Source organism: Triticum dicoccoides, chromosome 5A, assembly GCF_002162155.2.
Source record: "Triticum dicoccoides isolate Atlit2015 ecotype Zavitan chromosome 5A, WEW_v2.0, whole genome shotgun sequence".
Classification (NCBI taxonomy): domain Eukaryota; kingdom Viridiplantae; phylum Streptophyta; class Magnoliopsida; order Poales; family Poaceae; genus Triticum; species Triticum dicoccoides.
The window spans coordinates 404,860,654-404,874,916 of NC_041388.1; the positions used below are offsets into that span (position 1 = coordinate 404,860,654).

At 49.3% G+C, this 14,263-nt stretch overlaps 1 protein-coding gene across 5 annotated transcripts; it reads left to right on the top strand.

Moving 5' to 3' along the window:
- The first annotated feature begins 6,362 nt into the window (after window positions 1-6,362).
- Window positions 6,363-10,938, top strand: LOC119301860 (pentatricopeptide repeat-containing protein At3g16010-like). 5 transcript variants are annotated; one of them, XM_037578835.1, is made up of 5 exons: window positions 6,363-6,545; window positions 6,958-8,983; window positions 9,087-9,225; window positions 9,516-9,664; window positions 10,722-10,938. In XM_037578835.1, exons 1-2 carry the CDS (start codon window positions 6,476-6,478, stop codon window positions 8,772-8,774), a joined length of 1,887 nt encoding a protein of 628 aa, XP_037434732.1. In that variant the 5' UTR covers window positions 6,363-6,475; the 3' UTR covers window positions 8,775-8,983; window positions 9,087-9,225; window positions 9,516-9,664; window positions 10,722-10,938. The 5 variants fall into 5 exon arrangements, with proteins under 5 accessions (XP_037434732.1, XP_037434733.1, XP_037434735.1 ...); XM_037578836.1 differs by lacking the exon at window positions 10,722-10,938 and having other exon boundaries at window positions 6,958-8,784; window positions 8,874-8,983; window positions 9,516-10,307; XM_037578834.1 differs by lacking the exon at window positions 10,722-10,938 and having other exon boundaries at window positions 6,364-6,545; window positions 6,958-8,784; window positions 8,885-8,983; window positions 9,516-10,307.
- Window positions 10,939-14,263: the final 3,325 nt, after the last annotated feature.

A 14,263-nucleotide genomic window follows, 5' to 3' on the forward strand; every position in this document is an offset into this window, starting at 1 on the left:
TGGTCATGTATATTCCATACACAAGCTTCTGATAATGAGGATATCTCTGCTTGGATGGAGTCAAGACTTCAGACAAATAATACACTGGGCGTTGAACTTTGAGAGCTTTTCCTTCTTCTTCCCACTCGACCGTTAGCATAGTACTGACGACTTGTCCTGTGGCTGCGATGTAGAGCAACAGAGGTTCTTTGCTGATTGGAGCAGCAAGCACCGGCTGGGTGGAGAGCAGAGCTTTTAGCTCGGCAAACGCTGCATCAGCTTCTGGAGTCCACTCGAACTTGTCAGCCTTCTTCATCAGTCGGTAAAGAGGCAATGCCTTTTCACCGAGTCGTGAGATGAATCGACTTAATGCGGCCAAGCATCCAGTAAGCTTCTGGACATCGTGCACTCGCACAGGGCGTTTCATTCGGAGAATAGTGCCAATCTTTTCTGGGTTGGCGTCGATTCCCCGTTCGGAAACGAGAAAACCGAGTAACTTGCCACCAGGAACTCCAAATGTGCACTTTGATGGATTGAGCTTGATATCATACCTTCTGAGGTTGGCAAATGTTTCGGCGAGGTCAGCGAGCAGGTCGGAACCTTTTCGTGACTTGACAACAATATCATCCATATAAGCTTCCACATTCCGACTGATTTGAGTGAGTAGACACTTCTGGATCATTCGCATAAATGTGGCTCCGGCATTCTTGAGGCCGAATGGCATGGTGATATAGCAGAAGCACCCGCATGGAGTGATGAAAGCTGTTTTTACTTCATCGGGCCCATACAGACGGATCTGGTGGTACCCGGAGTAAGCATCTAAAAAAGACAACCTCTCGCATCCCGCGGTCGAGTCAACAATTTGATCTATGCGAGGGAGAGGAAAGTGATCTTTCGGGCAGGCCCGGTTGATGTGCTTGAAATCAATGCACATTCGGAGCGACTTGTCCTTCTTAGGAACCATGACGACATTAGCGAGCCACTCGGAGTGGAATATCTCTCGGATAAATCCTGCCGCCAACAGTCGAGCCACTTCTTCACCGATGGCCTTTCTCTTCTGGACGGCGGACCGCCGAAGATGTTCTTTGACTGGCTTTGCAGACGAGTCGACTCTTAGGCGATGCTCAGCCAGTCCCCTGGGAACACCTGGCATGTCAGCGGGCTTCCATGCAAAAATGTCCCAGTTCTCACGGAGGAACTGGATGAGCGCTTGTTCCTATTTTGGGTCGAGTGTTGTGGAGATGCGGGTCGGAGCTGCTTCGGGGTCGGTCGGGTGAATGTGAACAGGCTTCGTCCCACCGGACGACTGGAATGCAGATTCTGTGGCGGGCTTCTTGGATCGCAGCAAGTCACTCGGATCTGCGTTTTGCTTGTATTCTTCGAACTCGACCGCTGTCACTTGGGAATCGGCAATTTTGGAGCCCTTCTGAAAACACTCCTCTGCCTTTTTCCTATCACCGGTGACAGTGATCACACCTTTGGGACCGGGCATCTTCAATTTGAGGTACACGTAACATGGTCGAGCCATGAACCGTGCATAGGCTGGTCTCCCCAAAATGGCATGATATGCACTTTGAAAATCCACGACCTCAAACGTCAACTTTTCTTTGCGAAAATGCTTTGAATCGCCAAACACTACGTCCAAAGCTATCTGGCCGAGTGACTCGGCCTTCTTCCCTGGTATAACTCCATGGAAGCTCATGTTACTAGTGCTCAGTCGGGACATCGGAATGCCCATACCTTTCAACGTGTCTGCATATAACAGATTCAGCCCACTTCCACCATCCATCAGCACCTTTGTCAGTCGAGTGCCTTCGACAACTGGATCGACCACCAAAGCTTGCCTCCCAGGGGTGGCAATATGAGTCGGGTGATCAGATTGGTCGAATGTGATGGGTGTTTGAGACCACTTCAGATAATTTGCCTTTGCTGGGGCAACCATGTTAACCTCTCGGTTAATCACTTTCAGTCGACTTCTGCTTTCCATATCTGCGAAGATCATCAGAGTGGAGTTGATATGCGGATATCCTCCCTCACTGTCCTCTTTGTCTTCGGCCTTGTCCGGCTCCTTCTCCTTGTCCTTAGACTGTTTTCCCTGAAACTGCTGGATCAGGAGTCGACATTGGCGAGTGGTGTGCTTTGGGTAAATGATATTCCCCTCTTCATCTTTCTTCGTGTGGATGTGGCACGGCATATCCATCACGTCGTTCCCTTCTTTATCCTTCACCTTCTTGGGGTTCCAGGATCCTTTTGGTTTCCCCTTAGACTTTCCTTGAGTCACGGCCAGAGCCTCTCCAGGAGCTGCCGGTTCAGCCTTCCGCTTCTGTTTCCGACTGGTGTTTCCTTTTTCCGACTGACTCGGCTTGTGCTTGCCGCTTCGGAGTCGGTCTTCTTCTTCGCCGTTGGCGTACTTGGTAGCAATCTCCATCATCCGACTCAAGGTCATGTCACCAGTTTGACCAAATTTCAAACTCAGTTCTCTGTTCTTGACACCATCTTTGAAGGCGCATACTGCCTGATGGTCAGAGACATTTTCCACAGTGTGGTGCAAAGTGATCCACCTCTGAATATACTCTCTGAGAGTCTCATTGGTTTTCTGCACGCAGACTTGCAACTCTGTCAATCCCGCTGGTCGCTTGCAAGTCCCTTCGAACGTTCTGACGAACACTCGGGACAGATCTTCCCAAGTGTAAATGCTGCTAGGAGGCAATTGAGTCAACCATGCCCTGGCAGAACCTTCCAACATGAGGGGCAAATGCTTCATGGCCACCTCGTCGTTCCCACCACCGATCTGAACTGCCACTCGGTAGTCTTCAAGCCAAGTTTCAGGCTTAGACTCACCAGTGAACTTGCTGACTCCTGTTGCCAACCTGAAATTGGGGGGGGATAACTGCGGCTCTGATAGCTCTGCTGAAACATTCAGGACCAGAAACATGTACTCGACTGCTTGTGGGTACATCTCTGTCGAGTGCACCTCGATGGGCTCTGTTCCGGTCGACCAACCCTTGCACGATAATGGATCGCGCGTCGAAGCCTGGCTCTCTGGGGTCAACTGGAACCCTACGCCCTGTACTGTACTGACGCCTATCATCTGGCTGCCGAGGAGCGTAAGACCCACCCCTCGGAGGGGAATAGGGCACTCGACGCCTATCATCTCGGTCGAGTCTGTCGCCATATTGATCTCGCCGATTCTCACGCCCTTCGCGCCGCGGAGGCGATCTGGGGCTGTGAGCCGACTGAACCGTATTCACAGTGACGGATCGACTGTGAATTCTGTTGCGCGACTGAGACACGGCTGAATTCTGATCTCCTGCTGCTCGGAGCAGATCCCTGATCTGCAGCAAACCTCTGCCAGCCTCTGACTGCGAAGGCTGAATGGACTCTGCTATACGGGTCGCAGCTGCTAAATTCTGAATTGGGGTTCGATATACCTGAGTCGGCGGGAAGAGTTGACGTCGACTGGTGTCGGGAACTCGTTGCTGCGCGCGCTCGTCGAGTGCTCGCTGAAGGTTCTCCAGTCGAGTGCGCTCGGCCAAATTGGCCAGACGCGCCTCCTCCAAGGCACGAGCCTCGGGGGTTTCTCCTGCGACGGGAATACGCAGGGGATCCTCGTTCCTGCGGCGAAGCTCTTCTCTTTACAGAGAGTCGAGTGGCTCGGGCTGGTACTCTTCGTAGCCTCGAGCAGGGTCGCCGCCGTCGCCTGCTCCACCACCGCGGGCGAAGCCAGGAGGGCTGTGGGGCCCGTCGACCATCAAGATTTCCGCCGCCGGATCACTGCTTCCGCACTCGGATGCAGTCTCTCCGGAGCCAGTCGACTGATCGAACAAGCCGTAGAGAGATTCGTTGGGCTCGATTGCCGCAACTTGTGTAGTGGTCGACTGGCGAGCCACCGCGTGACTCACCCATCGCTGAAGCCTCGACCGGCCTGAGCGCTTGCGCTGGCGGGAGACCGGGAGGGTGGAAGACGGAGGAGCCGACCGATACTGGGTCGATGGTTGCCGCAGCAGAACGCCGCGGATACATGCACGAAAATGCGTCGCACCGCGGACGGGGAGCGCATCTACGTCGAGTGGAGCCTCCTGGAGCCATGCGGAGTCGTCGGCGATGAAGGTGAGAGTGCCGAGACGGATCTCTTGACCCTCGATCAAAACTCCAGCAGACACCATGATGAAAATACTCGGAAGAATTGCAACTTCTCCACAAAATCGCTAAAACACCAGCCCCACGGTGGGCGCCAACTGTCGTGGTTCTAAGCCTGACAGTAGAGTGGGGGGTAGGTATGGAGAGGCAAGGTCCTAGCTATGGAGAGGTTGTAAGCACAAAGGATGTACGAGTTCAGGCCCTTCTCGGAAGAAGTAACAGCCCTACGTCTCGGAGCCCGGAGGCGGTCGAGTGGATTATGAATGTATGGATTACAAGGTGCCGAACCCTTCTGCCTGTGGAGGGGGGTGGCTTATATAGAGTGCGCCAGGACCCCAGCCAGCCCACGTAGGAGAGGGTTTAAGGTGAGTTAAGTCTGGGGCGTTACTGGTAACGCCCCACATAAAGTGCCTTTACTATTATAAAGTCTACTTAATTACAGGCCGTTGCGGTGCAGAGTGCCTCTTGACCTCCTGGTGGTCGAGTGAGTCTTCGTGGTCGAGTCCTTCAGGCCAGTCGAGTGAATCCTCGTTGGTCGACTGGAAGGCGACCTCTTCTAGGGATGTCCTAGGGTAAGTTGCTTGGAACAGGTCCATGACCCTACCCTAGGTACATAACCCCATCAAGGGACGCGAGGAGGAGGGAGCGAGCCGCCTATCGGGAGGACAAGCGTTCGCGGAAGCAGGCAGCTCAATTGAAACTGAAGCTACAAGAAACGTCGGGTTGGGACTTTGAAGACGAGCAGCTTGCTGACGCCTACCTTCAAACGTCGGAGGAGAACATTACCGAGTCGGAGTCAGAAAAGGACGAGTAGTGGTCTTTTTTTTTATCTCTGTACACTAGAACTATCTATGTATCCATTTTAATCTGAAAAAAATGGCCGGTGGCATCGGCGACGTAGCAGGCGGGCGAGTGTGTGAATCCAATGTGCCACCGACCAGCGGGCCCGGTGAGGAAAGAGGGCGAGCGCGCGCGCGTCTGTCTTGTGTCCGCGCTGACGCAAATCAGCCTAAAAAATGGGCCGGAATGGGTCGGCAGGCGGACGAAAGCAGACGCGCGTCCATTTGGGTCGGCGCGTTGGGCCGGCTTTTTTGTCCGCGCCGACCCAAATGGACGGCCACGGACGAAGTGGGTCGCCCCATTGGAGTTGCTCTAAGCTATGCGTCCTGAAACGATGATAACAAAGACATAATGATTTTTACTCAGGTTCGGACTCTCTCAAATAGACAGTACCCTACACCTTGCTTGTGTTTATTGTATTGGGGTATAGTACAGAGTATAAATATCTATCATGAGATTATTGTATAAGATTCTAATGATCTATCGACTAGTCTGACCTCGATTTATATAATGTATTAGATGCCTAGGATAAAAGGAGTCGTGATCAGCTATGTTGGTGGAAAGAAGTCCTTGTCTTATATGCCAAGTCTTGTGTAACCTTCCTTGTATGTGTCGGGGATGCCCGAATTGGCCCAGGACGGAACAAACAAAAGGGGATTCTCGACTCGGCCCACCTGGCCGGGAGTCGATATTGTAAGTACCCCCTAGTTCAGGTCATCAACAATCATGTCGCGCATGGAAGAAGAACGACATGAGAGGGCGAGACACATGAGGTGGAGAAACACAGCGCCACCGACGACGGTGTGACCTAGATGATGCCCAGAAATGAGAGAACGAGGAAAGAAACGGGATCGATCATGACGCCGGAATGAAAGGATGAAAGTACGAGGTTTTGAAACACGATACTTGGGGAGAAGGATGGCAATGATGGCGGTCGACGTGCTACTGGAAGCCTTGGCGCTAAAGAAGCCATCGGGTCGGCAGGCAAGGGACGGAGCGGGAGTGGGGAAGGCGGCGGCGTCGACGTGGAGGTGGCTGGCTAGCCTAGGTTGGGCTTGAAGTTGCGATGTGACTCGGGATCGCTGGACGGAGGCTCGCGTGTTATTGAGTTGCCAGCGGGGACGGTCATCCGTTTTTTTGGTTCCTCTACTATGATGTGAACTCTGAAGCTTAAAAAAAATTATTGCTAGGCTTTATTGATCAACACGTATGATTACAGCTATAACAAGTGGATCATTAGGCAGTCCCAACCACAAATAAATCCCCTAATTTAAAGATAAAGCACGCCTAGTTAATATATTTTTTTCAGTTGAGCATGCTTTTTTAGTTTCTTTAGGGGTTAAACCGAGCTTTATCGATCAAAGTCCACGATGCCCGGGTTGGGCTCCCAGCCCCACGGCCCAAATCTGACTCCACCTACATCCTGCAGGGCCCGTTCGTAACCCCTGCGCCCATCCCCACCCACTCCTCTTCCTCGCCCGCCGTATCGTAAGCCGCCGGCCGCCGGCCGCCGAAGATGGCGCGCCTCCTCGCCGTCCGGGGCATCTCCTCGTCGCCGCACCTCGCGTGGAGGGTAAAGCAAACAGGTGGCACACATACCCCCCACCCCCACCCATCCACGCTTCCCCTTTATTTCGGTTTGCTAAGAATGTGCTAGGCGTGGGCTCTGTCATAAGTTCCAGCGGAAATTAGGAAGGGTTTCAGGAACCTGACCTTTGTTGTTAGTTGCTATGATATCATTACGTATTACAAGGTCAGATCAGCTTTCTTTGTACTGCTAACTTGAGTGAAATCATGTTCTGATGCAGCCGTTTGTAACAGTTACCTTAGTCAGGTAGAATAAATTACTTCCTTCTGAGATTAGTCCTCATGTGTGCTGGATTCGATTGTTGTTTTAATTTTACTTTTGAGCATACGATCTGTGTTGCTGTATGAAATGCCATTTTTAATACTAATGCCTTATTTATTTTGTTTGAAAATCTTGAATTACTGGCGCAGAGAATGAGATTGTCCAGATGTTCCAGCCCCCGGTTCGTCAGAGTGAGGAGGCAGTAGCAACCACTGGACCAAGGTACACGCATTCCATACGAGTCATGGATGAGAGATTCATTAGGATCCTGAAGATATTCAAGTGGGGCCCTGATGCTGAGAAGGCGTTGGAGGTATTAATGATGAAAGTTGATCACTGGTTGGTAAGAGAGGTTATGAAAACCGATGTCGGGGTCAGTGTGAAGATGCAATTTTTCAGATGGGCAGCAAGGAAGAGGAATTACGAACACGACACATCCACTTACATGGCATTGATACGTTGTTTAGAGGTAGTAGAGCAGTATGGTGAAATGTGGAAAATGATCCAAGAAATGGTACGGAATCCTGTATGTGTTGTCACGCCGATGGAGCTATCAGACATCATCCGGATGCTGGGGAATGCCAAGATGATCAGTAAGGCAGTTGCAATCTTTTACCAAATCAAGGCACGAAAGTGTCAACCCACTGCTCAGGCATATAATAGCATGATAATCATGTTAATGCATGAGGGGGAGTATGAGAAAGTGCATGAACTTTACAATGAGATGAGCAACGAGGGCCAATGCTTCCCAGACACCGTGACTTACAGTGCACTCATTTCTGCTTTCTGCAAACTTGGTCGCCAGGATTCAGCAATTTGGTTGTTGAATGAGATGAAGGACAATGGAATGCAGCCAACTGCTAAGATATATACCATGCTAATGGCTTTGCTCTTTAAATTGGACAATGTTCATGGAGCATTGAGTTTGTTTGAAGAGATGAGGCATCAGTACTGCCGGCCAGATGTGTTTACTTACACTGAATTAATCAGGGGACTTGGTAAAGCTGGGAGATTTGATGAAGCATATAACTTCTTCTATGAAATGCGACGAGAAGGCTGCAGGCCAGACACAGTTCTTATTAACAATATGATAAATTTCTTGGGTAAGGCTGGTCGTTTGGATGATGCTATGAAGTTGTTTGAGGAGATGAAGACATTAAGGTGTATTCCTAGCGTGGTGACCTACAACACTATAATTAAAGCACTTTTTGAATCTAAATCTCGTATTTCTGAGATTTCATCATGGTTCGAGAGAATGAAGGAAAGTGGAATCTCCCCTAGTCCATTCACCTACTCAATCTTGATTGATGGATTCTGCAAAACCAACAGGACGGAGAAGGCTATGATGCTGCTGGAGGAGATGGATGAAAAGGGCTTCCCTCCATGTCCAGCGGCATATTGCAGCCTGATTGATGCTCTTGGAAAAGCCAAACGGTATGATCTTGCACACGAGCTATTTCAGGAACTAAAAGAAAATTGTGGCTCCTCTAGTGCTCGAGTGTATGCGGTGATGATAAAACACTTAGGGAAGGCTGGGCGGCTTGATGATGCTGTAGATCTGTTTGAAGAGATGAACAGACTTGGTTGCACTCCTAATGTTTATGCTTACAACGCCCTCATGTCTGGATTGGCAAGAGCAGGCATGCTTGATGAAGCCCTTACTACAATGAGAAGAATGCAAGACCATGGGTGTATTCCTGATATCAATTCATACAATATTATCCTGAATGCACTGGCAAAAACAGGAGGTCCTGATCGTGCAATGGGGATGCTTTCTAATATGAAACAGTCTGCAATAAAACCAGATGCTGTGTCATATAATACTGTTCTTGGTGCCTTGAGTCACGCAGGCATGTTTGAGGAGGCAGCTAAATTGATGAAAGAGATGAATGCGTTAGGATTTGACTATGATCTTATTACATATTCATCTATACTTGAGGCGATTGGAAAGGTTGATCAAGAGTGAACTGAAAATGGTCAGTAGGAACAGGATACATACCTTTTGGTAGTGTTCTACATAAAACATCTTGATCCAAGCTTTAATATTTTTGAGTGATCCTCCCAGTTTTTGTGCAGCACTGCAACTGTTCGATATAAAAAGCTTCCTTTTGTGCCACTCAAGTAAACTGTTACTTGGTAAAATCATGGAGGACAGCAGCTAGTCAAACGTAGAAGGTGTGTATTTCACCTAGCAAATGGCCAAAATACCGTTATGTTCCGTCCTCTTTAATTTTTTGGTAATCTGCAGCTGCCTAAATACTTCTCTGAATGGTTTCAGAATCACTTTCATCCATTAAGATGCGAGGGCTGTTGCTGAAAAGTTGAGACCATTTGTGAAAAGTTAACTACTGTATGTTGAGAGTTTTTTCTTCAGCAATCACCAGTGGAGTGCGCATGCTACAGTTCCTGAAGTTATGGTACGTGTTGCCGTGTTTGTGTGGGTAAATCAAATATTTTCAGGCGTTATATTACAGTCAGAACGTAGGAATCCAAAATCAAAGATATGGTAGCCGTCCCCATTTCTCCTCTCTGTATGCGTGGCTTTCCGAACTTCCTTTCCGTTATTGAAAAATATAGCTTTTCCAGATCTATACGGCGTGAAAACATTTTCTTATTTTCCCCGTGTGTGTTGTAGTTTGGCAGCATTTTTCACACTTTTCTCTTTCACTGGAACTCTATGGATTCTGACACTAAGGAATACTTGCAGGCTTCCAAAATTGGCATAGCCGGCAAACGTTCCTAATCTTTCCAGCTACTGTGTGCACAGGGGCTTACCTGTGGGCTGCCATTGTTTCATTGCTAAGTGTTTGAAGCCTTCCGAAACCAGTAAAGAACCGGCAATGCCATAAAAACATGGTAGGCCAAGTCCAGAATCGAGATATGTCTTTGGCGTCTGTTAAATTTGTGTTACTATAGAAGCTTCCATGGCGTTTGTAAGAAATGGTGTTACTATAAAAGCTACTGTGGTCTTTGCTATCAGCTAGGGTTTCAAATCAACAAGGTTACTGCAAAAAATGGTGTTACTATGCGCTTGTTGCTCATGCGGATTGAATACCTGCCCATAACAAGGCTCACGGTGCATGCGGCAGCAAGGCTGATGCTTTTGCTGGGCATCTGGAAACCTATCCTTTTGGGGGTTTTCGTTTCTGCAACAGGATGTTATATCGTGAGACTCTGTGTTTTATTCCGTTATTTTTTTATAGTGGAACCCTATCCATTTTGGATCGAATGTAAAACATAATAACAAGGCTCACCGAGGAGCATTGTTGGCTAGGCCATGGGCACGCGGCTGTGCGCCACCGCTATCGACCGGTGCTTGCGAGAAGGGTAGATGTTTGCCTCTTAGTGCAGTCAGGGAGGATTTCATTCAGAAACTCTAGCACTAGTTTAAAAAATCTCATCATCTGCGAGGATGACGTTCTTATGTCCTTAGCATATGTGTTCATTGGTGAGCATCATTCATAATGCCATTTTAATTTCACTGTCCACTGAAATAATAGCTCCTTCGTTTGCACAATATTTGCTAGTATTTTCTACTCCCTCATTTTCGGTTTATAAGGCTCAATTTAAAAATCTCACCAACCAAGGTAGATGATGAGTGGTGGAATATTTTTTGTAGTTTGCAAAAGCACCCAATTAATGCTCTTATTTTTCTCAAAAAATTATGTTTACGAATGCATTAATTGCAATGCATGCATGCATAAAGTGCATGCATTGGTCAGTTTTCTCTTAATACTTGCATGCAATGATTTAATGTACCTTGAAGTTTGAACATGTGATGAAGAACAACCAAATTGAGCCTTATAAAATGAAAAAACTAAAATTTTGAGATAAGTGCTATAAACCGGAAAGGAGGGAGTAGTCGACTGTCATTTATTTGAGCAAATGTCATCTTGATTTGTGTGTATGACAGTTGATTTCAGGCCGAAGACAGCTAAGGTCCAGCTACACACTGAAAGCATGACTGGACACAAAAGTGGAGTTGGAGTTGCTGCAATAAAGAGACGTCAGTTAGGAGAAAACAAGTTGAAGTTACGAGCAAATTCTTTATTGTACCAGCACAAGAAACTTGCCAGAAAAAAAATCCTAAAACTTGCACAGCACCCGTTGGCGGGTGATGTTTTGGATCAGACCGGTCGCCTTAGTAACCCTTGGATGGCGTGATTGGCAGCCACCTGATCTCAACAGCGCCTAGTTGTTTGTAACATGAGTCACATTGCGCTCGAAGGTTTGCAACACGAGCTGTGTTGCGACCGGTTGAACTGTTTTTTACTTTTTCTACCATCGCAACACCATCTGTGTTGCGGGCACATCTAATCCCTGCTGCTGGCCCGCAACAGATGGAGCTATCGTGAAATTACCTACCGCCGGCCGCCGTAAACCGCTCCCTCTGCTGCCAAAATACTTTTCTGAATGGTTTCAGAATCACTTTTCTCCGTTAACATGCGAGGGCTGATACTGAAAGCTTGAGACCATTTGGTGAAAAGTACTACTGTATGTCGAGAGTTGTTTCTTCAGTAATCACCAGTGGAGTGTGCATGCTGCAATTCCTGAAGCTACGGTACGTGCTGTCGTGTTTGTGTGGGTAAATCAAATATTTCCAGTTGCTATATTGCAGTCAGAACATAGGAGTCTAGAATAGAAGAGATGGTAGCTGTCCCCATTTCTCCTCTCTGTACGCATAGCTTTCCAAAAAAAAATTGAAATCAAAGGGGTTTCCCCTCCGCCCCGACTTTTATTAAAACGCCAAGGCAAGTAGCTTTCCAAACTTCCTTTTCATTGTTGGCTTTTCGAGCTTTTATATGGCCCGAAAACATTTATTTTCCTCGTGTTCTAAGTATAAGTCTTTTCACAGATTTTAATACAGACTACATAGAAAGCAAAATGATTTAATCTACACTCTAAAATATATCCTTATACATCCGTATGGTTCCGCATGGGAATCTTTGATAAATCTTATATTTAAAAACGGAGATGGTAGTTTGGCAGTATTTTAGTACTAGCCAGGTCTTTATTTATCACACTTTTCTCTTTAACCATAACTCTGTGGATTCTGAACTAAGAAACACTCCCCCTGTTCTATAATGTAGTGCATATAGATTTTTTGAAAAATCAAACCTCTCAAACTTTGATCAAGTTTTTGGGAGAAAACATTTACATCTAGAATACTAAGCATATATCATTAGATTCATTATAAGAAGCAGTTCTATATTTGATACTGTAGATATAAATAGTTTTCTCTATAAAGTTTGCAAAGTTTGATTTAAAAAAAAAGATTATATACACTACATTGTAGAGCAGATGGAGTACTTGCAGGCTTCCAGCCTTCCAAAACTGGCATAGCTGGCAAATGTGCCTAATCTTTTCAGTTACTGTGCACAGGGGCTTACCTACGGGGTGCCATTGCTTCATTGCTAAAGGCGTGCTTGGATGACATATTAAACTTGTCACACTTTGTCACGTCACAAGTTCGATAAGTGTGACTGAGTTAGCTTATGTTTGGTTTGCAGCCACACTGATGGCAAGATTCCTTTCTAGCTCGTATACCATTAACTCAGAAAACTCTCGCAAGTTTGTCTCAAGTGTAGCAAACTGTGGTATCGGTTTTGATTGTATAACAGTAGGCATGTGTGGCAAAGAATGTCACACCTGCATCGCCAGGAGGTGATGCGGTGGACGCGTGATGGTGGGTCCTCTCCGGCCAGTTGGCACGGGCCTACCAGTCAGGTCAGGCGGACAAGTGGAGCACCGCTATTTAGCCAGCTGTTGGCCAGTAGACAGGGCATGTGAATTGTATACTGAATTCTGAACCTCTCCCACCTAATCTGTACCTCCTCCCTTTGCGAGAACCTTCTCCCCTAAGTCTCGATCTCATCCCCTTCCCCTCCTAATCCAATCCTGCGAGGATGAGTTCGTGACAGTTGGTATCAGAGCTCAGGTTTTGGCCCGCAGAAATTTCGTTGCCCTCACATCCTCTCGATCTCGCCGTAACATCCACCGCTGCGGGTGCGGTCTTGCTCCGGCGAGATCCGCTCGAAATCCCCAACGGGGTTGGCCTGATTTGGAGCGAGGGCGACGGCGCCGCCCAGCAAACCTTCCGCCCAGACCCGTCACATCATCACCGCCATGTCGGAATCCACGGGAGAGCTCAAAACCATGCTGCAGGAGCTCTTGAGGCGCTTCGACGAGACCACGCTTGCGAGCGACAAGCAGCGCGAGGCCCAGATCGCGTTCAACACGCAAGTCTCCATGGATCTGGCGCACATCCGCAAGCAGCTAGACCTCACCCAAGCTGACGTCGACGAAGTTCGGCAGCACCAGCGCGAGCTACCACCTTCGCTGCCCGCAACCGATCACCACCGCCCGAACACCGCCGACCACCATGACGGCGACACCCAAGCCTCTGCGGTGACTTCGCTGGAGCACGACCGCGGCGCTCGTCCTCAAGGCCCAGCCGTCCGCCTCGCCAACAACGGCCCACCGCTGCTACCCACGCGGCACGCCCTGTCCTACGCGGGCGTGGGGCAGACGAACGTGTTCATGGCGGGCCGCGACGCGCACACCGGACAGCGTGAGGAGTACACGGTCAAGCCACCGAAGCACGACTTCCTGCACTTCGACGGCGATGCGCCTAGCCTCTGGATCAACCGCTGCATCACCTACTTCGACCTTTATCGTGTTCCTCCACACAGCTGGGTGACAACGGCGTCGCTCTACATCGACGGCCACGCCGCGCACTGGTACCAGGTGTACCGACAGACTCATCGCTCGCCGTCGTGGCAGGAGTTCACTGCGGCAATCATCACCGAATTCGCGCCTGATGAATTCGAGATGGAGATGCATAAGTTGCTGCAACTACGCCAAACTAGCACCGTCGCCGAGTACCGAACGGCGTTCGAGACCCACATGTGCCATTTGCTTGCCCTCGACGCGTCGCTCAACCCCAAGCTGTTCATCACCCAATTCTTGCTGGGCTTGCGCGACGAGATACGGGCTGCAGTTCGCCTTCAGGAGCCATCCAACATTACGCGCGCTGCGGTGTTGGCCCGGATCATCGAAGAAGAAGCCAACACGCAACGTGCTCGACCGCGGATCATCCCGGCGGGGCGACCACCCCCTCCACCACCACCGCCACTGCCACTTCCTCGAGCCATGGGGGCGCCACGGCCAGGCGGCGCGGCCGCCCCCAACAACGACCTGGCACGCGAGCGGCAACTGCGGGAGCACCGCCGCGCCAACGGACTTTGTTTCAAATGCGGTGATCGCTACTCCCACGACCACCGATGCAAGCCGGCCACGCAACTCCTCACGATTCAGGTGGGTGACCACGGAGAAGTACTGAGCGACGACGCGGTGCACGCTCTGGACCTGCTCGACGCACCGGCTGATCAAGACCCGGAACCCGAGTGCTGCGTGCTCTCCACCCATGCGGTCGCCGGCACCGAGTCGCCACAC

Bases quoted from the DNA above. Each gene is read 5' to 3' on its own strand.
- LOC119301860 (XM_037578835.1), top strand. From the start codon at position 6,476: ATGGCGCGCCTCCTCGCCGTCCGGGGCATCTCCTCGTCGCCGCACCTC. The intron at 6,546-6,957 runs GTGGCACACATA...TTACTGGCGCAG, and splicing joins GTGGAGGGTAAAGCAAACAG to AGAATGAGATTGTCCAGATG.